This window comes from Lepidochelys kempii, chromosome 2 (assembly GCF_965140265.1).
Source record: "Lepidochelys kempii isolate rLepKem1 chromosome 2, rLepKem1.hap2, whole genome shotgun sequence".
Classification (NCBI taxonomy): Eukaryota; Metazoa; Chordata; order Testudines; family Cheloniidae; genus Lepidochelys; species Lepidochelys kempii.
Window position 1 is genome coordinate 57,267,300 of NC_133257.1, and position 27,538 is coordinate 57,294,837.

Below are 27,538 nucleotides of genomic sequence, written 5' to 3' on the forward strand. Positions count from 1 at the left end.
TGCAGTAGCAGAAGTTAGCAGTAGCAATGGGAACATTCATTTAAAGTCAAGAGATTTAAGGATATAAAGTGATGAACACAAAGAGCAGACAAAAATAATTACACTTCATATAAAATATAAATAGGAGTGACCCATTATTTTGTGTTGTGCTGCTTGAGCATGATATATTTACCTAAGATAAATTTCTTCTCATTGGTACTATTATGGAATGTTCCCTGTATTCATGAACACACATGTACACCAATGTTACATTTATTGGCTACTGCAAAAATCCCACTCACTTATTCAAAAGATTTCATGATGACGATAATATTACTATGAAATGTGATTTTTTTTTTTTTTTCAAAGTGTGAGCAAAAATTCACAACTTGTACAGAGCTTAAAGGAATACCAACAGGAGAAGCCGGCTACTGACTGTACAGTAGAAATTGTGGAACACAGTGCTGTCAAATGCAGAAAGCTAAGAAGCTAGAAAAAACATTCAACTCAAATTAATGCATTCAACTCAAACTACTGCCAATCAGACTTTTTTACCAAATTGTACAATTGTGTATTTTGTTTATGCAGTGTGTTTTACAGAAAACTATTAGATATATTGGAGTGAATTTAAAATAACTATGGTATTTTTCATGTCCCATCACAAATCTTCCTAAATACCTTCATTCCAACTGTAGATATCTTGGAGAGAAAAGAAAAAGCTTTTAGAAACTTTTACAAATATTCTAAAACAGGATTTCTAAAATGGAAACATGATTTATAGGTTTCAGTCCTGCAAATACATAGGTGCTTAATTGTAAGCATGTGGGTAGGGCTGTCAAGCGATGTAAAAAAATTAATCGCGGTTAATCGCACTGTTAAACAATAATATAATACCATTTATTTAAATATTTTTGGATGTTTTCTATATTTTCAAATATATTGATTTCAATTATAACACAATATAAAGTGTACAGTGCTCACTTTATATTTTTGGTTACAAATATGTGCACTGTAAAAAACAAAAGAAATAGTATTTTTTCAGTTCACCTAATACAAGTACTGTAGTGCAATCTCTTTATCGTGAAAGTGCAACTTACAAATGCAGGATTATGTACAAAAAATAACTGCATTCAAAATAAAACAATGTAAAACTTTATAGCCTACAAGTCTACTCAGTCCTATTTCTTGTTCTGCCAATAGGTCAGACAAACAAGTTTGTTTACATTTGCAGCTGGAGGGATTCAAAAATCAGTGCAAATTATTTTCTTTTAAACTTTTCTAAAATAGGTTAACTCTAGAATGTGTGGCAACCACAAAATATGTGATGGCTTGGTGTGGGGTAAAAGTTTTCTCTTTTTTTTTTTTCATTGCAGAATTGCTCACAAGTGATCATTTGGAAATCCCAAAGTCATGCCGATAAAACCTTTATACCTGTATTACACCATGTCAACATATATTCTCACTATTTACTGATATTAATGAGTAAATTTCTGGAATCATGTTCAAAATGTGTCTCACTTTCATACATGTTTAAGGGCCAGATCCTGTAATTTGGCCTGTATTGATAGACCTCTGTGCCAGTACAGATTCAGTTGCCTGATTGGGGCCTAATTTTGTAAGATTTCACTTGCTTTAGAAATATAGAAAAAGGAAAAATAATGAAATCTCAGCTTCATTTTTTTTTATTGGCTGTTCAAAGATATAAATCAGAGTCTTCTGTTACCTGTGTAACAAAAATAGTATTGACACCTGAATGTCTCATTTGAAGCATTGACTCATTTATTTTAGTTATATGTGCTTCACTGAACAGCAGAAGTTGAGTTATCTGCTGCATCTAATGATTTGGGCTCTGATCCAGCAAGTTGAGCCATGTGAGCGGAGCCCTTGTACGTTACAGAGCCCCTTTGAGTTCAGGAGGACTCCATGTGGGCGTAAGGGTTTTCCAAATGGATCAAATTGCAAAGTCATGGCAGTGGTTAGCACTGTTGCCCTATATAAGCCAACATGTTACCTTTGTCCTTCTAACCTAAATCTCATCTCTCCTTATTTGTATCATGCTCATCACCTCAGTATTTGAGCACTTACAGAGCTACAGAAATGCATATTATTGGTCTACACAAACACCTGAATTTTTCTTTTCTCTACTCAGGCTGAAGGCAAATAGTAATTGTGTAACAATGTACTTTTTCCTTCTGCCCTTCTACTTTTATTTTTCTCTCTTCCAGTCTGAGAACAGGCTGAAGAGTGAGAACTTATTTTGAGCTGGGTTGTTTTTTTTTCCTGTTTGTTTTTGGTGCGTGCATGTATGTCTTAATGGGAAGCTCTGGCAAAAGATGGGCCTTTCATTTTGTCCAGAAAGTGGTTAGTAATTTAGTGAGTTAGTAATTACTACTCATTTTGTAGTAATGAGCTCTTATGGAAACAAATTTCATAGCTGTGAGGTGGCTTCTAAAAAGCTCTGACACTGATAATCTCCCCAGCAAAACTGTACATGGAATTTTGTTCTAGTATTTTTCATAGGTTACACTGTTTTTTAGGAAGGATGGTTAACAGAGCCCAGAGTCAGGAAACTTGGATTGTGTTCTTGGCTCTGGCATAGTCTTGCTGTATGGCTTTGTGTAAGTCACTTAGCCTCTCTGTGCCCCAGTTTCCTTATCCATAAAATGGGGAAAGTAGTAATTCCCTTCTTCACAGGGGTGTTGTGAGGCTTCATTCATTAATGTTTGCAGAAAGCCTTGCATGAAAGGTGCAATGTAAAGTAGTATTGATATTAATACTTCCATTTTGGCTTTCAAAAATCTGAATGCACTCTGCTTATAAATCTTTGTTTATTGCAGTGATAGACAATGGCACAAGTTAAAATTCAGACTGCAGCAAACCTCTCTGGACCTACCCTTCCCCCTTCGGTGCTACCCCCATCAGTAACAAATGCAAGTTCGCTGGGTCTGCAGACCTCAATGAATGGATCCATTTCAGAATCAGCTGCCAGCTGTAACAGTCCAACAGCTGGTCTTGTGGATTCTGCACCTTCTAGCAATTCACCAGGTAAGGAGATATTCTAAGCGAAACACTTATTTTTATTTTGCAATGGAATCCACTTGATGAGTTTTTAAGATAAGTGGATGAGGTCCTAAAGAAAATAAAAACTAAAGAAACAAAACTCTGTAGAAAAACGTTTTGGTTTCAAATGCTGTTTACAGAATTTAGTTCCTTTAGTTGAATTCTGATAGTGCATTCTTAAGAGATATGGAAGCCCCGAAAAAAATAAAGTATTCTGCCACATCCTATGTGAATCTGTTATAATGAAGTTTTAGTACAGCAGGAAGTTATCCAAATGCATTTTCCTTCCCTAGAACAAAATATCTTCAGTCTATTTGGCAGAAAATGGCATTTCCTTTCTTGCCTAATAACTGCTATAGTTCTTGTTCTCAATTGGGTATAAAATACAATAAAATGTTACCCCAAAGTAAGTCAGCAGTGCAAGTTTGTGTTGGGGATAGATTCAAAGATGAAAGAAAAAAATAGCAGGAGGAGAAAGACATTAAAGAAACATATAGTACATAAACAGTCTGGGTTTAGGAAAACAGAATAGAATCCACAAAATTGTTGAAAGAACGAAGTTGGGGAGATACCTACACAGACGCTAGTAGTAGCAGAGAGGTCTGCAAGAATGAGGGGAAACAAGTGTGGGACCACAGGTGTTCATCAGTTTTTTGTCTTCTGTGTTTAAGTGTTTAGAAATTACCCTGAAAGATCAATTAATTCCAATAATGAGTACAGAGCAGAATGGAATTTTCAGGGACACGGTTTTAACGTACAAGTTAAAATATATAAACGTCCACCTACTGTCTTCCTTATTTAAAAAGATTTTGTGTATTGCATGTAATTGAAATGGTCACAACAAAAAACATGTTCTCAAATTAGAAATATGTAAATAGTATTTAAACATTGTATTATCAAAGTGCAGTTTCATTGGCATTAACACAATCTCATATTTTTAGTGTATTATGAGGTTTTTTTAGCCAAAGTATTTTTCTTTTTTAAACATACTACTACTTTTTGCAAAGTTTTGCAAAGTTGTGAAGAATATATTTCTCCACAAAAACTTTACAGACTCTTTATTTACAGCTCCTCTCCAAGATAACATGGCAAACCCCAAAGAGAAAACTCCAATGTGTCTGGTAAATGAGTTAGCCCGTTTCAATAGAGTTCAACCCCTGTATAAGCTTCTGAATGAAAGAGGGCCTGCTCATGCCAAGGTAAGGTTACAGTTCCAGGTTATGAGGCATACCTTAAGTTATGAACAGATAATGTCATGGTTTGGACAAGTGCACTTGTCGAACACGATCAGGTTTATAGTGTTGGGGTTTCGTTTTGCTTTGTTTTTGTTATGCTTTTTAGGAAGTTCTTCTGTGTCGCTCTTGGAGCCCTGAGAATCTTTTCATCATCGCCTTCTGCCTTACTTATCCTCTGACCCTTGAGATCATACTTCTTGGCCTTCATCTTTTTCTCTTAAAGGTCTCTTCAGAGTCCATCAACACCCTTCCTTTATCATTCATGGCTGGGTTCGCCGCTGAGCTGCACAAAGCGCTCCTTCCAGTCCAGGATCCTAGCAGTCTGCTTCTGAGAATTGCACACGGATCCCTTTGATGGCAGTGCAGACCCACTGCTAACAGACTGCTGGGCTAGTCTTTTCCCATTTTGTTTTGTGTTAATCATTTTTATTTAGTCTCCATAAAGTTGGTTATATGGATAGCAAATCTTCTGATTCTATCTGTGTTTTAAAGCACAAAGTATTTATCACAGTATTTTCCTGTAAACCCTGTGTAGCCCACAGTGACAATGGGTCTTTAAGGCTCACAGTGGTGTTAAAGTACTTAGTGTCTTTGTCTAGTCTCGCATCCTGTTTTGATAGTCAACTGATCTGTGAGAACATGTCAGGGTGGTTTCAGATGACCGTGGACCTAAAAAGGCATATTTACATGAAAGGGTTTTCAAATTTCTTCCCTCTTTAAGGGCAGAGTCACAAGAAAGATGACTAAAAAAATTCAGCTTGAGAGAGCAAAAATGAGATTTTTATATTCGAGAACCTTCTTAGCTCTACTCTGCCTCTTCAGAACAGAGCAGCTGAGCAAAGTTCTTGTTAATAACATCCAGCCTTCTGCAAGTTGCTTAGCCTCTCCTGAGAAGTTCTGTATGTGCCCTCCTGATGCTGCACCTTGCATTGTAATCAGTGCAAAGTGGGAGTAAAACACTACCATTCTGGTTTGGCAGTGTTTTGCACCCATTTTGCACTGGTGTAAATGACAACACAAAGTTCATGGCAACAGTGTCTATCAAAATCAGTGGGAGATGAAAGTACTTCATGCTTACAGAGGCACCCAGGACCTTGCGGGATTCGGGTTTTGGCTCTGTCTTTCTCAGGTTACATGTACTTGATCCTTTCTTTAACCCTTCCACTGCTGGTTCTCCTGTTTACTTGTTATGCTACCATTGTTCAACTACTATGCCATAGAAATCTGTGAAATGTTAGGTGCATACAGGAAGGTTCATTTTGCTTGTACCTTCCCTGAACATTCATCAATAATCAAGGGATTTTTGTTACTTTAGATTTATAATCTCACTTCTGCATGTTGGAGTCCAGAAACACAGCAGGATACAGAATAGTTCACTTTTTTGGTTTTAATGCAGATATGTACGTTTTATCATCTGTGTGACAATTCCTGCTAATGAAATACTTTAGGCCTCTGCTAGATTTCTGTACTTTGTCACCAGTGCTTTTGTGGGGATTTCCTAATTTGGGCCCTAAGAGGCTAATGTCTTAAAATTGCTGGATGCTTTCTATATAGATCTAGGAAACTGAGTTTTAGAAGTTCATCTGAGCAAATAGGCAAGTGTACAACTTTTTCTTGATGCTTAGCTCTGTTCACTATTACGTGTATCTTTTGTTATAATTAATCATTATGTTTACAGTCCCCGAAGGGTTCCAGGTGCTTTACAGAACGTATTGTTATAAAAAGGCTAGGTCCCTGCCCTTAAAAGCTTACAGTCTAATTTAGAAATGACCCAACAAGTAACAAACAAAGAAGGGATGAGTGTGAGGAAGAATGGGGGTGACGTTAATAAGGTCAGACATAGTTGCAATGCTTTGGCCCACAGAAAACATTTACATAGAAGTTATTATGATATTGTTATAGTAGCTATTGTGTATTTATTTCCATTACTGAGCATGGTGCTCTACAACGGGTAAAATATGCTAAACAAAGCAAACTCTCTGTCTGAAAAAAACTTATACCCTAAAGGCATGAACTGCTGCTGTCTCCCATGTGACTGCCTGGACACAGTGTGCCAAGGGCTACTTTCCTGTTGCGTATATTTTGCTCCTTTCTCTAGTGGTTTTCATAAAATTCGGAGACATCTAGTGTAATGCAGGCAGTCTGTATGACAGACATAGATGCCAGTAAACTCTTTGTTTTCCTTTTCTTCCTGTTCTGGTGTTTTTTCTGGCAAGTAAGTATGAACAGTTGTGATCAAATGTAAAGAGGCAAATAAGTGCTCCACAGAAAGGAGGAACTCACCTGCAGTAAATTACAATTGCTAGAGGTTGCCACTCCTGAGGCTCTGATCAGAGTGTGGCTGGAAACTGTGCCCTCTGTACAAACGTTGTTGAGCATAGGCAAGTTTTTGGAGAGTACTGTTCTCAGTTGGGTTGTCAAATTGGCCACCAGTGCTGGGCTTCCATGTCATTGGGTTTTAGGAGATAAACCAATTTTTTTAAAAAAAGGCAAAACAGATTAGACAGTAGTGCAAAGGAATGGGAGGGAGTTGAGGGACTCGGCATGTTGCAGGATCAGGAAGGAGAAGAAAAAGCTTTATATACAGAAGAAAGAGAAGTGGAATGAAAGGACACAAATCGTGACAAGTGTTGCATTTCTAGGTTTTGCCGTAATGTAATTAAGATAGATATATGTTTGACGGGTTGGATCACAGAACCCCCCCTTGGGACTGCCACCCGATGTGCCAAGACTACTTCTGCTCCTGCTTTTCTGCCCTGTCACCTTATGACTTCAGTGCCCTGTCTGGTTTGAGCCAGACCTGCTAGCCTGCTGCAAACCCAGACCCAGGTCTGAACCACGTCCCCTAACGGCTGTAGGCTTAATTGACAGAACTTAGGAAGTGTTCCTGTCCTTGACACTCAGATGCCCAACTCCCAATGGCATTCAAACCCTAAATAAATCCGTTTTACCCTGTATAAAACTTATAGAGGGTAAACTCATAAATTGTTTGCCCTCTATAATAACACTGATAGAGAGAGATGCACAGCTGTTTGCCCCTCCCCCCCAAGTATTAATACATACTCTGGGTTAATTAATAAGTAAAAAGTGATTTTATTAAATACAGAAAGTAGGATTTAAGTGGTTCCAAGTAGTAACAGACAGAACAAAGTGAATTACCAAGCAAAATAAAATAAAACACACAAGTCTAAGTCTAGTATGGTAATAAAACTAAATTCAGATAAAATCCTCACCCAGTAAGCTTCCTTTTACAGACTAGTCTCCTTCTAGTCTGGGTCCAGCAATCACTCACACCCCCTCTAGTAACTGTCTTTTGTTCCAGTTTCTTTCAGGTATCCTTGGGGGTGGAGAAGTGCTCTCTTTAGCCAGCTGAAGACAAAATGGAGGGGTCTCCCAGGGGTTTAAATAGACTTTCTCTTGTGGGTGGAGACTCCCTCCTCTCTCCTATGCAAAGTTCAGCTACAAAATGGAGTTTTGGAGTCACCTGGCCAAGTCACATGCCCATGCATGACCGAGTTCCTTACCAGCCAAGCCACATTCCTGGGAAAGTGTCTCCAAGTTCATCGTTGGCTTAAGTGCTTCTTGGTTGGGCGCTTACTGAGAATAGTCTTTTCTCAGAAAGCTGACCAACTGCTTCACTAAAACCTACTCAGAATCAAATAAGTATGCAGCCAATATTCATAACTTTGATAAGTACAAAAATGATACATGCATACAAATAGGATTAATAGATTCAGTAGATCATAACCTTTACAGAGATATGTTATGTGGCATATGTAGCATAAAACATATAAATCATTCTAGTTATGTCATATATACATTCATAAGTATAATTCCATAAAGCCTTATGGGGGGCACTGTCACAACAGGGAATAAAAACTTCCTCAGAAAATTATCCAGAATGCATATCAAACCATAGCCAAGCTCTGGGCTTCTGGGACCCAAGTTTCCAAGCCTTTAATTGATTATTTGAGACTTTTAAAAATGTTTTTGGCCAACTTGATCTCTTTAATTAAATTTCCACCTCTTTCTCGTTCTTTGGAGGAGACTTTTATCAGTCAGTTTTCTAGCTATGGAACTCAACTGAGCATACTATTATTATTATTATTTATTATCTTGAATTCTTGTATCTTAACACTCTGTGCTATAACTGAGATAAATGAGGTGTTAATTGGTGATGTGAACTGTAATACTGGGACCTGGGCTAAAATTCTCAGGGACATACATGGCCAAATTTTCAAAGCTGAGTTTAAGAGAAAGAGATGTGTTCACAAATTCAATATGCATTTGTACAGGCACATGCAATATAGAACTAGTTTTTAAGCAGTTACCCAGTTTGCATGATCATATGCAAGTGTTTTGTGGGTCTGGCATGTGCATGCACATTTTGAGCCCACCTTGTTGCACCCAGCTCTACATTTGTGGTTCCTGATCTAGCACATTTAACTCACTTTTAAAAAAACAAAACAAAAAACACCTAGACAGACCAAACAACTAAATAAAAGATTTAATTTCACCTTTTAGTCTTATGTACATATTTATGTAGATCTCCAAAACGTATAGTAGTATGTTTGTCAAGGCAAGCTGCAATATCATGTGCATGTGAGATTATAATCTGGATTAATACTTTTTTCAAATACTTTGATATTTGAAAGAAAATTAATTCATTTTTTTTTCTACCCTCCCTTGTGGAGTGTTATGAGAGCTGCATTTTAAATTTAAACTGCATAAACGTAAATGGCACAATTATTATATACTTTTGATAGAGATACTTCCTAATATTTTAAATACACTTCAGGATTTGTTTTTCACACTTTATAATGCTTGGTTGTTACTCTGTGATGAATTGTTTGCTTGAGATTGTTCTTTACTATTGATTTTTAAGTTTTTAGAGTTGAGTCAATAGCCAACTTTGTTAAATCTGAGTTATTTCAGTTCATCATCTGCATTATAGAGCTCATGTTAAAGAAACAAAATTAAGTTAAGACACCACAATATTTGTATACTTTATACTGTTGAACAAAACCCTTGGTTGCCAGGGCTTTTGCTTTGAGTGTATGTGCTTTATTTTTTTGAAGAAAAATTGAGTTAGTAAAAATATTGTATGGCTCTTATTGAGTAAAAATCTTCAGGCCCGATTCTCTACTTTCTTGAAGCTCTGTAGTCATTTACACCCATACAAAATGGGAATAAAACTTTTCATACCCACTTCTCACTTGTGTAAGTGACCACACAGATACAAGATTGAAGAATCAGGCTCTTAAATTTAATTTTTATATCCCTCCAAGAATATCAGGTTGATACACTTTAGTTTCTACTATTTGACTTTTATAACACTTTTTGTGATTGCTGGTGTGATGTTGTTGTATGATTTATTTTTATATTTAAAGGCTAAATGTTGCCTAGTGACTTCAGTGGGAACCCTATACATACATCTGCGAGCAGAATTTGGCCCAAAGTATCATAACAAATAAAGGAATGCAGTTCTTCTCCATCTGGGTAGTGTTTCACATGTGTTGCTCTAAGTCACCTTGGTGACAGTCTTGCCATTGTTTACCTGTTCTTTATATTTTTGAAGATGTTCACAGTGCAGCTGAATCTTGGTGAGCAGACATGGGAAGCGGAAGGGAGCAGTATTAAAAAGGCTCAACATGCTGCTGCTAGCAAAGCTTTGAACAAAACGAACCTTCCCAAACCAACTCCCAGACCACCCAAAAATAACATTAATAATAACCCAGGTATGTTGCCTATTCATTTCCCTCAAAATAATGAATCTTCTTGTTTGTCATGGAACAGCAGGTTTAGATGCTTTATAGAGGTTTATAGAGTATTTTATAGTAGGCATAAGTAGAGCTGGAAGATAAGGTAACATATAATTAAGAACCTTACAGTGAGTGTGCATGGTAATTCTTTTTATCTGCTGTAGCAGAAGCTGCTGAACTGCACGTGAATACATTTGCTTCTGCAAGACTCACCTCTGAAGGTAAAGGTACAAGCCAGTTTATGTGGTCAACAATAACTAAGCGCAATTGTAACAAGATTGAACTGACCATTTTTACATTAGTAAGAATACTGAAGCTGGCAAACTGTCTTTTCAGGGAAAAGGCCAAATTCTACCTGACTTACTCCATATGCAATGCCACTGAAGGTGAATATAGAAATTGGGGCAGAATTTGGCACAAAAATTTCAGTACATAATTCCCTGCCTAATAGATTTTCCTTTGTAGCAACATAAATTATTTCTTCCAGCTAGTTCTGCATACTTTATTATTCAGTTAATCAGAAGGACATTTGTGGAGTCATGTGCCCTTCATCTGGAGATGTTACTTGCATGTTGCACACTGCACGCAACATAATCTGGTGTACATGAGAAAATAAAATACAAACACAGGAAATGCATCCCTCGGTGCTTATGAATCTCAGTCACATGCTCAGTGACTTATTCTTGACTGATAAAATAGTAATTAATAAAATATAAAAAGATCCCTTTATTTGTTTTACAATTTTTACTCATTACTTTCTCTCAACCACTTTCAAAAAGATTCACTTTGCACTAAGGGTCTGTCTGACTGAGGAGGGCTGGACAAACCTTTCTCCAGATCCCATCAATAGTGGCCTGAGCCTTGTCTAGAAGGGATTGTTTGTGAACAATCTAGGGTTTTCTTTCCCATCTTCCACTCCCTTAGGGCTGAGCATATTACTCCTATAACTCTTCCAGATCCTGCTGGCTCAGGCCTTGATCCTGTTTCCACTGAAGTCAATGGGACTTCTGCTGTTTAGTTCAGTGGAAGCAGGTGCAGCACCCTGAGGAAGAAGGGCCTTGGATTTGGCTCTTGTTGTGGCAGCATGTTATACAGGTGATAGGAGTTTTGGACTAGCCTCTTTTAATATTTTTAATTGAGAAGTATGGAACAGAAAAAAGAATACAGGGAGTCCTTGACTTACGACGAACGGCACTTACGACGTTTCTGAATTGATACCCCGATTCGACTTACGACAATTGGTTTCAACTTTATGACACTTGGTCCTGCAGTGGAGCGGATTGCGGTTTTGACTTAACAATGCAATTTTCAGGAACCAATTGTGTTGTAAGTCCGAGGACTGCCTGTAATAAATATTTCCCTTAAAGTTAAAAAATCTATTGCGTATACAGGCATTCATATGACGCTGTCATCTTTCTTTAAGACCTTTTCTTTCAAAGCACAGGTATATTTTGATCTAGTAACTACCTGTATTTTTATTGTGTAGCTGAATTCATAGTCACTTGAAGTCTAATTCTGCAGTCCTTGCGGTCCTTCCTTTGAGGAAAAACTCAAAATTGTGTTTAGTGGTAGTTTAGCCTAGCACTGCATAAAATCTGCAGCATTGGCACATAAAACCCAAATAACTGGTTTATTATTATTATAATTATTGCTTTTCTGGGCTGGATTAATGCCCACATCTAATTATAGTTTTAGATAATGGAATACACCTATTTAAACTCAGTTTGGATTTTTCTTCTCGCTATAGAAGTGGGACACATTTTGGTTTATAATTTTGCCAGTGAGTTTTCCCCTGAAGTAAATAACAAGACAGTTATATTAAATGATTTGAGTCTTCTAATGGTTTTGCTTTTTAAATAAGGCATTTTATGATTATTGCAGCCTCATATTTGACATTATGGAGAATAAATAATTACACACACAATGGTAGTTGTTTGTTTGTTGTTTTGCACTCTTTGACCAGGAGATGGCTGTAGTAGCACTAAATTTTAATGAATTTAGTCTCCAGTTCATAAGTTACTAAAATTTTAAGTTTTTAATTTAGTCATAGATTTTACCTCTCATCTCTTGAAACAAAATCATTTAGTTCTGACTTCTATCAAATTGTTATTAAATTATTACAGTAATGTATGCTACTGCTATCTTGTTTCAATAGCTGTAAACTTTTTGTATAAGAGATTTTTGGTTTTCATCCATTTATTTAATGGCATCCAGTGGAAAGAAACGTGATTCTTTTACTGGTACTAATTTCAAAAAGTTTCATAGTATTTTAAAGGCATTCTTGAGATTGTTCAAAGCTGACAAACCTGTCTGATCATAGTAATCACATTTGGGCAGAGTTGTCTGCCCAGATTCCAAGAGAATACATGAAGATGTCAATTTAAGTGCTTGTTTACATTTATTGATTAAGGTTGGATCTGTACCCCCATTTTATACTGGAATTTGATGCAACTTCTTAGTCGCTGCTTTTTTAGTTTAGTAGGAAAATCAAGATTTGTTTTACAGCCTTCCCACCCACCCCCAACACTGTATTTTTAACATGCTTTACTGTTGAAGAGTCTTACATGTGGTCTTCTTTATTACAGGCAGTATAACTCCAACAGTGGAGCTCAATGGTCTGGCTATGAAAAGGGGAGAGCCTGCCATCTACAGGCCACTAGATCCAAAGCCAATCCCAAACTATAGAGCAAATTATAACTTCCGGGGCATGTACAATCAGAGGTTTGTATGTTTTCTGTTGTGTGCTATTACTTCTCCACTGCTTAAACAAATGCTAAGTTTCTTTAAACTTTATAGACTACTGCAATGTAAAATAAAATAAAATTCTTACCAAGGAGTGGATGTGCAGCGCAGCTTAGAAACACTCATAAATTGGTGAGCAATACATGTTTAAAATGACAAGTGCCTAAGGATATCAGAGTGCCTAGGGATGAAGGCATGTGTAAAATTTGTTTTGGTTATTAAATGTAGATTGGAACTAGAACTCAGTCTGTACAGGAGGGACATGAGTCAGATTAACTCTCCATAAAGGTGTTGCTTTTCTTTGCTGATATTTTAGCTGTTGCAAGATTGCGTTGAATGGTACAAAGTCCCTTTTCTCTTGGAGGCGGGTAAGATTGGGAGGGCTCCATCTGGAAAGTTAACATGCTGTGGAGCTGTCCTCCCATCTCCAGTAGATGTTTACAGCTTTCTTCAGGCACAAGTAACTCAGTTCTTCAATTCACAAATGTTGCTACGTGATAACTTTTGATTTATTCATAAAAATGTTATTCCGCATTTTAAAAACCTCCAACCTAACCCTCCTTGTATGGAGTAATTGTTGCTAATGATAAGAGGGACCTCTAAGCAGCCATTATTTCAGAATAATAGTTTTCCTTTTTGAGCTATTCTGTCCACTCTTAAGAGACTGGTAAAAGTTAAATGTGTGACAGCTTTGTCAAGTGAGCATCCTTATAGTTCCTTGTCTGACAAAGCCTTATCATTTACTAGGAAGTATTATAATTTTTCTTAGTAGTTTCATGACTGGTCCTTGTTCTGATCTGCTGCAAAACAGATGGAACATGTTGGCAATTTATACTAATTCATCCTGAATTAAATGTAGCTTGGAAATAATGTGGTCACCTGAGAGACTTAAAGAGTTAGTGCTTAGGGCTGAACTTAAAGATTTTTTTTTTGTGGGGTTAGGCTGGACCTCAGTTGCAAAGAGTCCCGTTCCTCTTTTATCTTCTTTACCTCAAAGGAATTGAATCATACCAACTCTCATTGTGAATAAAAAGGGTTGAAGGTTTGGTTAACACTCCCGACTTGTCCAAAGGAATTCTCTCTACAGTGATCCAAAGCACTTGTTTGGTTGAGTGTGTTGCCTCTGTTGCTCTCTGTCACTGCTTGGATAGACTGTATTGTAGCATGGCCTGCTTTTACTAAATGGCTCTGTTGGCTGAAATTAACTTTTTTATTAATACTTTTGCTCAGTATTTTAGGACTCCTATAATTAGTAGAAATATCAATAGAAATTACTTGGCTGACAAAATAAAATTATCTAGACTAGGAAAAAGTTTAACGTAGGAAAAAAAAATCTAGAATGTGGAATAGTGAAGTATTTTCTTCTGGTGTAGTGTACTGAAGATCCCTCATGAAAGCACAGTCCACAACAATTTTTACTGTTATTACTTTATAAAAAGTGTTGCATAAAGTAGTTTTATTTCTCTACTTAGGAGACTCACTGAAATGTCTCAGACTTCATTCAGGTAGCATTTATTCTAATTCAAATTTTTGAAATAAATCCGTGATTGACCCTCTGATATTTCAAAGAGGGATTTTCTTGCTTTCAAAAAAACACCTTTGCACAAACTTCATTTGACTTTGCCATTTAGATATTTGTGTTTGTCTTAGGACTTCTTCCCTTGGAGCCTCATGTTCCTTCTTTTGGCACCTGCTGTGAAATCATAACCCTGGATTTGTGATGACATGCTATTTCTGTAAAATTGACTGTTATGAGAAAATCAGTAATAAACCTTCAGCCTCTCACAATCCTGCGGTCCTTATTTAGGCAAAACTCGGAGTGACTTCAGTGGAAATTTGACCACAGAATTTGACTGTTACACATAAGAGGAAAAGATGGGCTGTGAAGGGGTAAACCTCTGTTTAAGCTCAGTTTTCTTTGGGCTAGATTGATTAAGACTGTGTGCCTGCATGGTGTAAGAACCCTCTGTGCATGAGCTACCTGGACCTTGGATGTTCCAGGTGTGTAGGAATAACTAGGGCTACTTGGTTGCTTGCGTCTTCACAAGAGCTGATGGGCAGGGAGAGATGGGAATTAGGTGGAGCCTTTGCTCCACCTCACCCTCTGCTCACTGGGCAGAGTAGCTGCACCAGCATAGGGAAGAGATGGTTAATAATTTGCTGTGGGTCAGCTGCAAATTACTACACACACACATACCAACACCCACACACCAGAAGAAAGGGGGAAGCATTATATGTTGTATACAAAACAAACAGCGATGATGATCTTGCATTTATATATCTCCTTTTATCTGAATGGATCCCAGCGAGCTTTATAAACTTTAACTGAAGGAAAATAAGCTCTGATGATTTCAGGAATAAGTTGCTTGTTCCCCAAATTAATTTTCTTTCTCACAAACAAGTTAACTCTCACAAAGTTCTTGGGGATTTTGCAGCATGAAGTTTACAGTTTACATTTAAGAAAATGTTCTTTGGGCAACAGAATTAAGATTACTCTGTTTCACTTACATTGTAAGCAGACATGAAATCTGCTCAAACACTGTCACCTTTTGTACATTTAAAGATAGTTGAAGGCCCAATTGTTGTTTTGTGAGCTACCTTGACGAAGGTTGCTCATGGCCAAAAAATTAGCATGCTTCTTGTTATGTCTGGCAAGAAATGTTAGTTATGTGTATAAAGAGAATGTGGCTATTTATGACCCCTATGCAGTGTGCTTGTGAGTGCTCTGTGTGAAGTAAAAGTGTGAATGAATTAGGAGATTTAGGTCTTACCTTAGGTTCCATTTGTCAACATTTCAAACTTCTCCCCCCATATTATTTGCTACAATTCAGTAGAACTGGCAAACTGTTCAGAAAAGACCAAGGACTGGAATAGCAGGTCAGGACTGAGGTACATTGGCAGAGCTGTATGATGAAACTTACATACACCTTGTCATGCTATATCTCTCTCCTGCCAGTGCTATTAATCCCTCACTTTCATGAGCATGCCGTTCATTTACAAAATTAAAAAGAATCAAAAACATAATTGTTCAATCACATGAAAGTTGTGAAAAATAAAACAAGCTCTGTCTGAGTTCCAGCTACATAAGTCTGTCCAGCTTCCCCCATGTGTATGTCTCCATTTGATTACCTTTTAATATCATAATGTGTTGTCTTCAGTTAGAGTTGAAAATAATCCTCCTTGAAGTTTAATTGTGTTCCAGTATTTTCAATGACAGGGAGTCTGTAAAATGCAAAAGAGATGTGATATCTTACAAATGCACCCAAACCACATGCTTTTAGTCAAGAAATAAAAGCCACTGGAAACTGAACACCTGCTTTTGATGTTGTAATACTGCAAGCCCTTGTCAAAGGGATCACAGAGTACACCCCCCCCCCCCTTCCTTTGGAAGAATCCTTAAATGATTTGCTTATAACATAAAATTCCTTAAAACTGTCTCACCACAGTACAGGGAGCTTGAAAGCCTTAAAAGAAACCTTTGGAAATTAAAAACACTTGTGAAGTATAGAAACAAAGAAAAAGCAAAACAATGAGTGGATACAAGGATAAAACTGAAAATAATTAAAGCAACAGTGGTTCAGTTTTGAAGAATTTCATGTGATGGGACTGCCTTATGAGTGTATGTCACACGAGGTGGTAATATTCATGGGATACATTTCATTTAACATCCGATGAAGTGAGCTGTAGCTCACGAAAGCTTATGCTCAAATAAATTTTAGTCTCTCTAAGGTGCCACAAGTCCTCCTTTTCTTATTTCATTTAATATGCACCTTTGACAGCTTTGCCGACACTTTTCATTTTCATCCACTCCCCTTGTGGTTACTTCCTCCTGTATTTACATCACATACTACAGACTAAGGGTCATATTGTACTGCCTCTGTATAGGTACAGTAGATGGGAAAGGGTGCTGGGAGCCTTTCTCCTTGTCCATCTCTCTCTCTCCATCATCACCACACTCTCCTGCTTCTCCGAACTCATGGACTGCTCCTGGATAATGCCACTTGCAGTGCCATCTCCAAAGCAGCAGCACAATCCTGGAAGCACAATCCTGCCTCCCCCACTGGCTAGTAGATTTAATTAGAGAGAAAAGATTGTATTGTGTAAAATAAATTAAATCTGCTGGAACATTCTAGCTTTATGGGATATCTCACATGATCCTGCAGTTAAAGACTGTATCCTACTGTATACTTCCAAGGGGACAGAGCTAAGGCTGAGCGTGCTTTCTTAATTTTGGCATCGCCAGACTTTTGAATGCTTAGCAGTGCAACCTTAACATTCAATCAGCTTAATTTATTCTGTGGAAATTATTTAAATGTAAGTAGAGGAAAATCAGGACATAAGAATAGAGTAATGAAATGCTATAGGCCATGTTTTCAAATGTGGTTGCATTTCAGGAAACTATATAAATCTACCCAGACCCATTGTATCCACAAAAAGCCCACAAAGGAGTATGTAGTGTCACATAGTTATCCAGTTAGCGCACACAGGGTGAAATCCACTCACTTAAGAGGGCCTTCACCAGGCTTTCCGTGTTACATGAGAACCACTTTAACCCTTCAGGAGAATTGGTGTGGCTGTGGGGAGGGCTTCTGCATGCCATGAAGGGGACTCAAATTGAACTGTGAATAGGAGTAATGTATTAGGAGCCGCTCTATAACAATTCATGAATACTGTAAGTTGTCCTATCATTGTTTTGTGCATGACAATACTGATTTAACTCGCAGGAGTCTATCTGGAAAAAACAGGCAGGAAGGAAAAGAATGGCACAAGATAAGCCACCTGTCAAGGAATAATGGCAGGACTATTTGCATGAGTTTGCCTTCTCTCCAGCCAACCTACAAAACTGGTTTGGAGAGGGACAGGAAAAAGCCTATGAACACTAAACAAAGGAACTCTGGAAGAATTAATAAGGGACTTTCTCTTAAGACAGGGCGAGGAATTGTTTTGGGGAATTAAACTGAGATGTGGGCACTCTCCTGGGATGTCTGGACAAAGCTAGGCATGCTTAAGTCACATCCTAGTATGGTAGAGCTTTAGGTAAGATGGATATGTTTCTTTCTTTTTCTTTAATGCTTTGTTTCTACTGCTAAATGAACAAATACTTTTGTTTTAAGAAGGCTGCATGATCATGATGTACACCAGTCACAAACTCGTGAATAGAAGAACTGCAGGTGCTTGAACACAGTCAGACCTGTAGATTAAAAATGGATGGGTGCTGAAGCCAGCACCAAGTCTAAGAGTGGGGGAGACTGCTGCAGGAGAAATAAAGGCATGAGGCCTAAGACCTAGGAGATGCACAGAGAGAGGCCATAGAGGGGATGGAGGTACAGCTAGCCCTGCAACCATGACAATTCCCTGCAGAATGAAACAGAAGTGAGGGTCACTGGATCTACAGATAATCCAGTCCTGTGTGAGTGCAAGAGGAAAGTGGTAACTATTCCAACCTACACCAGGAATAGCTGTCATGAAGAGTCTGCTACACAGCCAGTGCATGGGATGGGCATCCCGTTAATTAACCCTAGCTTAGTTCCGCTACTAAATTCCAGTTATTTAGGCTATATGCACAGAAGGATGAGTCTCACACACAGTACACATGTATAAGCAAATGCAATTTTTTTGTGAACAAAGTGGTATTGGCTGCATCCTAAACAAGAAGAGAAGTGGATTTGAGAGGGCTAAAGGTTAAGGGAGGGCATAGTGACCTTAATCATGGAGAGTTAGGAGATAGATGGTTCAGATTAACAATTCAAGTAATGCAGCTAGAAATATTACTTTTAGACCACGAGAGGGCAGTATGAATGTATCTGTTAGTATATGGATTTCACCTCAGAAGCACTATCCAAAAAGTCTTTTTTTGGTACAGTATAAGCTTTTATTACTTACAATATAATTTCATAATCATCCCATACAGCAGTTGGGTTTGCTACAATGTTTTCTCTTGTAATAGTTTCTTCAAAGATTTTTTTCCCCTATTAATGAGGTGAGACTGTAATGCAGTAACTTCAATAACATTTTTCCCCTTTAATGTGAATCTGATGTTGTGGAAGGTGCCAGCTTGACAGCAATGGAAACTGAAGTCTTTTGTTTATTCACAGAAAAAGTACAGCACAGGCAGCAGTACTATGAGTTTTCACTTATGTGCCTCAAGCCTGACCTGGAGAGACCTCCTTAAAAAAAATAAGACTGTAATTTAGTCACCATGTCCATGCCAATCTAGTCATTATGCTCCATTCAAATCCCTGACATCTGACATTGATACCACTGTGGTGGAGATTTTTGGTGATGTGGACATTTATTCACTTGAAATTGAATTGCGAACCCCAACTCATTTCACATAGGCATTTGGACATTACCAAACAAGACAGGATTCTTACCGGTTATCTAGTAGTGAAGGCTTTTGTATATTCCATTGCTATTCCCCTGAGTAATCTAGTCTACCTCTAATGCAACAATTTAATATACAATCCGTTAACATTCTGATTTTTAGTGAATGATTTTTTGTTGTTCTTCTGCATACTACATTTTGTTCCCCTGGTCTATTTGTTTCCATATTTGCAGTCATCATATGCCTCCCACACAGATACATTGTTATAAGGAAAGTGTTGAGTACAGCTGTGCCAGTGTTTTTCTTTGCTAGTATTTGTTTCTAGGAAAGGGAAAAAGGAGAAAGTCAGTCTGTTTCCTGTGGTTTAAAATGGCAGAAACATCTGTTTGCCTTAAGATTGTTGTCCATATAGTACAGTGACAAGGGAGACTGTAGGTGATGAGTTTTGCTATTGCCAGTAGCTATCGCTTTAGATAATGGTGATTAGGACAGGCAGCTGTAGAAAACGTTTGCCTAAGTCTGTCAGAAAAAGGCAGTACTTTATGTACTTCTGTAATAAAATTTTTGACAGGCAACAGTTAATTTCTGTAGTTTATTAAATCCTAAAAAAAATACTTTGAAAAGTATTTAGGGTCTGAAAACCCAGCTCCCACTGTGGAAAGACTTAAACCAACAAAAGCCACAAAATTCATTGTGAAAGCCATCTTTCTACACTCAGCTCACCCCATGAAAACAAAGTATCACAGTGCTCAGTATTAGGCTGTGCTGCATTGATGTGTATTCCTTGACCTGATACAGTATGAATGGAATAATTATGATTAATCAATGCTGTTGCTATCTTTCAGTGGGATTTTCTGTAGTATCTATGCTATGCATTTAATATGTTAAGCATCAAGAATATATGCAGTATTTATTTGTATTATTACATTTTAAAAAGATCAAAGAAAGTTATTGAAGTTGAAAAGTCCAATACCTGAAAGTTAAGAAATGACAGGTTTATGATTGCCTGTACAGCCATGATTCCGTCCCCTTGTGTATCCTCTGTGTTTGCTGAATGAGGCAGTGGTTGTATGGAAAAGTAGTATATGGTGATGTAATTAATGACTGTGGATAAAATTTTCAAAAGTGTGTAGGTCCCATTTTGAAAAAAGACATAGGTACTTAGCAACCTGGGTGCCTAAGGGTACATCTACACAGAAAAAAATAAAAATAAAAATAAAAAAAAAATCCACTGCAGTGAGTCTTCGAGCCTGGGTCAACTGACTCAATCTTCCAGTGCGGGGCTAAAAACATCAGTATAGACTTTCCCGCTTGGGCTGGAGCCCGACTTCTGAAACTCAGTGCGGGGGAAGGGCTCAGAGTTTGGGTCCCAACCTGATTTGGAAACATCTGCACTACTATTTTTAGCTCAGCACAAGACCCACAAGTCTGATTTAGTTGACCTGGGCTCTTCCACTCGTTGCCCTGGTTATTTTTTAAAGTCTGTGTAGACATGCCCTCAGTGACTTTGATGGGATTTAGGCTCTTAATTCACTTAGAGTAAACATTTTTAAAGTACCTGTTTTATAATGCATGTGCTAAGGGTGGCAAATTAAGATTCCATGGACTTTCCAGTGTTTGAATTTGCAACCTAAATAATGTTCTTTTAATGTATGTATTTCCTAGTTTTTTTTTTTTTTTTAAGGAAAAGGATAAAAACAAATTATGTTATGTACAACCCCTCCAGCAGGCATCATCACCAGGGTTTGAACCCTGAACCTTCGGCACTGTAGCACAGACTTCTACTGCAGGACTCTCTATGTTAGCTGACAGCATGAGAAGGCTGCTATCCTGGGATTGGGATGGACTGCTGGTGCCATGTACTATATCTGGAAGGTAGTCAATCTCTCTCCCCCACTACACACAGGGGGAAGTGGGAGGTTCCTGTGCCATGTGGTGTCCCCAAAACAGGTTGGGGGGGAATGGGACGCTGAATCCTTGTGCCAGTTGGGTGTTATGGGGGAAATCTTGTCCGACTGTCTCCCTTGTTGCTGTAGCTGCTCTGGTGGCATCCAGGCATTCCCAGTGCAGTGCTGTTGGTACTAGAGCTGCTGCTGCTCTGGTAGTTGCATGGGCCCAGCTTTAGAAGGTTAAAGTTGAGTTCTCATGTCGGCAGGCTGCCAACATTTTCCAGAGGGATGTAAGCAAGAGAGAGGCATTATTTAACAGTTTGTAACTCAGCAAAACCTGAACGGCATTTCATGGGAAAAGTAAAAGGCATGTCTCTAACTCCAGGGCTTTGCCTCTGCTCCATTTCAAAGGTCTGCTGCAAAGAGTGGAAGCGTTAGAGCTTCTAACAGAAAGGTCATGAGGATCTTTAATGGGAAGTGTTACGCAGCCTAAATACAGAGATCACTACCGGCTCCAACTATATTGTAGTTACTGCTTGTACACATAAGCCACTTTTAAAAAGTCCAGTTACTTGGGGTTGAACAATGTGTGTGGAAGAAGGGGTATGGTTAACTGCCTCGTCAGCATAGTCTCTTCCCCTTCCCAGAATCCTGCACAGAGCGCTCTGTGGAGTCAGGATCCAGGGCAGGGGAGTGGGTGGGATGTAGGTTAGGCCCACATTAGGAGGGGGCCAGGGTTGAACATCTTCCCCCACAATACCCTTCCGAGTTTCCCAGGGAAAGATATTTACAGCCTCAGGTAGCCCCCACCCTATCTGCGCGAAAAGTGTCTGTGCAGCCAGTATCAGCACCTTTCAAAGCACTGTCAATACTCCAGTCTTCTGTGTAGACTCGTCAGGATCAGTTACCTATGTAGGAGCAGGGTCATGATCAGGGAGGAAAAAGCTGCTGCTTGGATTCAGATGAACGATAGGACTCTTCCGATCATGCCAAATATATCTGTACTGAAGAGGAGAGCAACTGTGCATGCAGGGATTTGATTTTTCCCTCAGTTTCTGAAGAATCAGGCTAAGGTGGCTGACTTTGAATTAGTGCCCATTTAGTAGATTGTGGTGTCCTTCTGCTTTATTTTGGACCATTTGCTCAAGGTGGTAGGGAAGATACCTCAGACCTCTGCTCCCCTCTTGAAGGCAGTTGAGAAAAAGTATTTCCTCCCCAAGGATGCTCCCAGCTACACTTCCAACCCCCAAAATGATAGTTTGAGGTAGCTGTTGCTAGAGCGAAGACTGGCTGAACGCACATGGTTCTGAGCTGTGGCATTGAGATTCATTTGGATCAAAGAGCTTACCAAACTGCAGTTGCAACCCTTCATCTTGTGGACTTCCAGGCCTTTGTGGCCAAAGAGTAGGTTAAGCTCTGGACAGTGACCTTTCTCAATCTTGGTTGAGTCTCTTTGCCATGACAAATCCCATGGTGGTTTTTTTTTTTTTTTTTTTTTTTTAAAAGAGTAATGCAGAAGAGTATGGATCTGGCCTGGCTACAACCTGGGTGAAACAGAAGAGAGAGAGTTGCTGAATGGGGTGGATTCCAGTAGTTCAGCATTAATTCAAGATTAGCAATGTTATTAAAGATACCTCTCTACTCCTACTAAATAGTCCTGTTTCTTCAACCAAGGATTATATTAGCCCTTTTAGACACAGTATAGCACTGGGAGCTGTTGTTAAACTTTGTTGTTGTTCTCCACCATGCTTTTCAGGATATAGTCCCCAGTTATCCTGGAATTATGCCCTGCATTCTTTGTTCCCAGATGTATGACCTTGCATATGGCTGTACTAAATCACATTGTTGCATTGTGCCCGATTTATCAAATGATCCAGTTTGCTCTGTATAAGTAGCCTGTTCTTGTCATCATTTGCCACTCTAGTAATGTGTGTGTCATCTGCAAATGTTATCAGTCACAATTTCATATTTTCTTCCAGACTTATACCTACTAGAATTAGAAAATTGTAAGGATTTAAGTAGAAGTGGAGTCTTCCTTTGGAGCCCATCAGTGCTACTTTTTAACATGTTGGTGGAATCGGTGCTGGGCAGCATGAGATGTTCTCTACTTCCCATGGACAGGACTGCTGTATCTCAGGGTTATGAACCTCTCTGCATGGTATAATCAGTAAGAGATTCAGGGCAAGAACTGCTGTTGGGTTGTATTGGTTGTGGAGGTACAATGCAGTGGAAGTTACAGTCCTTAAGCTGCCATGTAGAAGATGATGTGCCAAACTCTTCTCTCATTCACATTTATGCAACTTGAAATCAGTAGGCTTCCATTCCTGTAAGTGGGAACTGAATTTACCCCAGTGTATTTTAGTTATGTAAACTTATATTGGGCTGATGAGCAGGAAAAACTTGTCTTAAACTTTCATCTTTTTACTTTATCTACTTCAGTTATAAATAACTTTCTGTTAAGTCATACGATTGCGCTAATTTCTACATGTAACATTAACAGAGTAAACATATTATGGAATTAAATGAGTGAGGCATTTCATCCTTTAATTTACTTAGTCACCATGTTGGCAAGTACCATGGTTTTTCAATGTGAATTTCTTATGTAGGAAGCAAATGATACTGCAGTGAGATATGCAACATTGTTTATGTTCTTTTACTGTAATGAGTATTTGGAAGACATTCTCAGTAACCCAGTCTGCATGCTTGTAAAGATTAGTGAGTAATACAGTTCATGGGAAATTGTATGAGCTGAAGTAGATAAGAGCCTGAGATGTTTGTCTTCTAAATGTCTGCTTTAGCTTTTAAATATACAGTGTACGTCACAATTTCATTATCATTTTTCCTTTTATTCCACTTTTGTGTCATAGAGGGGAGCATTTTCTTTTAATTATATTTACCTTCCCCTTCACCCCTTCAGCACTGTAGACTTGACTTTTTCTAATGCCCTCATCTTCTGTAGAGAATATTTTTGTTATGTTTTTGACGTTGCTTGTGCTATTTTGTACTCAAGAATGAGTTGCAATTGGGGGCTGTTTTCATTGTTTCCTAGTTATTTGGTTGATGGATAAAAATGCTTCTCCAAAGGCTAATAACATTTTGCTCTGTGACCTACTCTCTTCTTGACTTTGACTGTTGTTTTTCACTTCTCTTTTTCTCTCTCAAGCCATACTGAACAGATTTCTTTCTTCCGAAAGTACCTAAATAATGTGCCAGGAATGGCAGACCTCACTCATTCAGATGTAGAAGCATTTTGATAAACATAACACTTCATATCTTTTTATTGCCCTATTTTTGCCTCTTGCAGATTGCTGAGCGATTTTGTACTTTTACTTCATACCTGCATGCAGTTTTCAAAATTCAACCAGTCCCTAAAAACAAATTAAATAATGAATTCAGAAATAAAAGCTGGCTATAAGCAAATAGGGCTGCAGATACAGTACCTAAATTGTAGCTAAAGCTGGAATCAGCGAGATTTGCAGAATTAACGCTGTGCAAGCCATCACTCTAGCTGAACACTTTTCAGCAGTAAATGTAATGCTCAAGTCAAGCTGATAAATGCTAATTTATTACTGGTGTACTGGACTTCAGAAAATTGCATTCACTTCCATCATTGTTAAACTGGCTCTGTAAGAAATGGACATGCAGTTTCTTTTTAAGCGTAAGTTCTTTGGCAGAAGTTTAAGACTCTATGATGGATTTTCTTTTTAATGCACTTACAATTTGTTTTCCTTTATTTAGAATGAAGGTATCTCGTAGCCTTGTAAAATTTTAATTCTGCATCTATGACTTAAATAAAATAATACCTCAGTTGATTCACAACTTAATAAAAATAATAGAAAATTATGTGAGGACAACTCTGCCAAACAGTTTCATACTGGATTATAAAACGGAGCACAATGGATTTTATTCATCTTGGGTGGGATCTTGCTTTTGAGAATATGGCAAATCACTAGAGAAGAAACCCAGAAGGAAGCAACTCCTTCTCTTTTGTGTTTTAATGCTGAATAATTGGTATTGTTGTTTGATTTTGGAGGAAATGAATTATCATTGATCCACTTCCTCGTAACTGTGACCTACCCATAGACCAAGATTCAGCATTGTTCCTGAATTTCAGTTTTCAGCTGGGTATAAACAGAAACTGGATGCTTGGCTGGATACTTTGATTTTATGTGCAATGCTGAGTTAGGAACTGCCATACTGGATCAGACCAGAAGTTAACCTGGTCCAATATCCTCTCTTCATATGGAAGACTTCCCATGCACTGATGATTTTCTTTTCTATTTCTGTGATATCTTTTTTGAGATACTGTATCCTGTTCTGGTCACACTATCTGCTGTTATACTGGAGAAGCCTACAAAACAAAGGGCCTTCCTTGTTCTGTTGGGAATTAAGGCTTGTTCTCTTGAAGGTATGGCAACTTCTTGGGCTGAGAGAGAGTGTGTCAATGTAGAAAGTTTTTTGGCAGGTTGATATGTGGCAGACTATCCTCATATTCACCAGGCCTCTCCACGTGGATATATGTGCTTCATTTGGATGGTGTAATGTGAATTTAGTCATCTTTAAATCTCGGGCAAAACTTCCTAACTGTAAGAACAACAAGACAATGGAACAGACTGCCTAGGGAGGTCGTGAAAGCTCCTTCACTGGAGGTTTTCAAAAGGAGGCTGGATAGCCATCTGTCTTGGACAGTTTAGTCCAACAAATCCTGTATCTTTTCTGGGGGTTAGACTAGAGGACCCTTGTGGTCCCTTCTAACTCTGTGGTTCTATGATCTTTAACAATGAGGTGTGGCTTTATTAATTCACTCGCACCCTTGGGCTCTGTGATTTCTTTAGTTATTGATGAAAACAGGAGTCTGCTACTTCCACAGGTGGGTGTGGCAAGCCTTGGCAGAAAGATGTTTTGCAAAAGGCTTACCCTAACTAGAGATATATCCCCTCTGTAATATAGTTTTGATACATCAGATTATAGTTCAGAAATTGTAATGTAATGGAAATACAATAATTGGTGGAGAAAGGCAGGTGCTGCAGCAGCACCAAGGCTGGGTCCTGATTGGATGAGCTACCTGAATCAGCAGCCATGGAGGAGTAGCCCATTATTCCAGATAGTGGGAATCTTTTGCAGAACATCAGTTTATAAGTGAAGGAAACTTTTTTCCATACTTAAGTAAGGACTGTAGGTGGAGATGAACTTTACAGTGCTCTACTTGGATTGTTTCTGAACACTTTTAATACAGAATGGTACCATTTCCGAAGTCCTTGCACTGGAAAGGCTCCCACTGAAGCCAATAGGAGATTTGTCTGAGAAAGTTATTGATGATCAGATCCAGTGACAAGACATAAATACAAATTTAAAAAAAAAAAGACAAAAAACTGAATGTTCGTTTAATTTTGGCACCTGTTTCTGGTCCCATTGAAGTAAATGGAAAAACTCCATTTTCTGCTTCTTTTTTGTTTTATTTCCATGAAGGGTATCTGATTTCCTGTCTTTTCTTGCTTTTTGTCATAATCGCTATGTTAGCGATCACTCTCTTTCTATTTACCTTCCTACAGCTTAATGCGTGAAGTTTGCCAAGTTTGTACCTGTGGAACTTCTAGGAGAATTTCTCAAGGATCATAGAATATCAGGGTTGGAAGGGACCCCAGAAGGCCATCTAGTCCAACCCCCTGCTCGAAGCAGGACCAATTCCCAGTTAAATCATCCCAGCCAGGGCTTTGTCAAGCCTGACCTTAAAAACCTCTAAGGAAGGAGATTCTACCACCTCCCTAGGTAACGCATTCCAGTGTTTCACCACCCTCTTAATGAAAAAGTTTTTCCTAATATCCAATCTAAACCTCCCCCACTGCAACTTGAGACCATTACTCCTCGTTCTGTCATCTGCTACCATTGAGAACAGTCTAGAGCCATCCTCTTTGGAACCCCCTTTCAGGTAGTTGAAAGCAGCTATCAAATCCCCCCTCATTCTTCTCTTCTGCAGGCTAAACAATCCCAGTTACCTCAGCCTCTCCTCATAACTCATGTGTTCCAGTCCGCTAATCATTTTTGTTGCCCTTCACTGGACTCTCTCCAATTTATCCACATCCTTCTTGAAGTGTGGGGCCTAAAACTGGACACAGTACTCCAGATGAGGCCTCACCAATGTCGAATAGAGGGGATCGATCACGTCCCTCGATCTGCTCGCTATGCCCCTACTTATACATCCCAAAATGCCATTGGCCTTCTTGGCAACAAGGGCACACTGCTGACTCATATCCAGCTTCTCGTCCACTGTCACCCCTAGGTCCTTTTCCGCAGAACTGCTGCCTAGCCATTCGGTCCCTAGTCTGTAGCTGTGCATTGGGTTCTTCCGTCCTAAGTGCAGGACCCTGCACTTATCCTTATTGAACCTCATCAGATTTCTTTTGGCCCAAAAGAAAAGGATGTTGGCATCCGTTTAGAAAATAACCATTTGCTGTTTATTAATAAAGATTTCAGGCAGTTAATTGACTTTGACCTATGATTAGATTTGACAGTTTGCAAATTAGTCTTCAACGTATGCTTTTAAAA

General features: G+C 38.5%; 1 protein-coding gene across 21 annotated transcripts in view; it reads left to right on the top strand.

The window, feature by feature from the left end:
• STAU2 (staufen double-stranded RNA binding protein 2) overlaps positions 1-27,538 on the top strand; it is a 224,954-nt gene that overhangs the window by 17,926 nt on the left and 179,490 nt on the right. For 15 of the 21 annotated variants that reach the window (XR_012157166.1, XM_073330822.1, XM_073330823.1 and 12 more), the window contains 5 exons: positions 2,817-3,024; positions 4,108-4,238; positions 9,853-10,012; positions 10,201-10,257; positions 12,622-12,757. Coding sequence is in view for 20 of the 21 variants with exons in the window: in XM_073330822.1 (XP_073186923.1) it covers positions 2,826-3,024; positions 4,108-4,238; positions 9,853-10,012; positions 10,201-10,257; positions 12,622-12,757 (683 nt within the window). In the remaining variant the exon portion in view is untranslated. Of the gene's footprint in view, positions 1-2,816; positions 3,025-4,107; positions 4,239-9,852; positions 10,013-10,200; positions 10,258-12,621; positions 12,758-27,538 lie in introns of those variants that run through there. The other 6 variants (XM_073330825.1, XM_073330830.1, XM_073330837.1 and 3 more) reach the window with 3 other exon arrangements.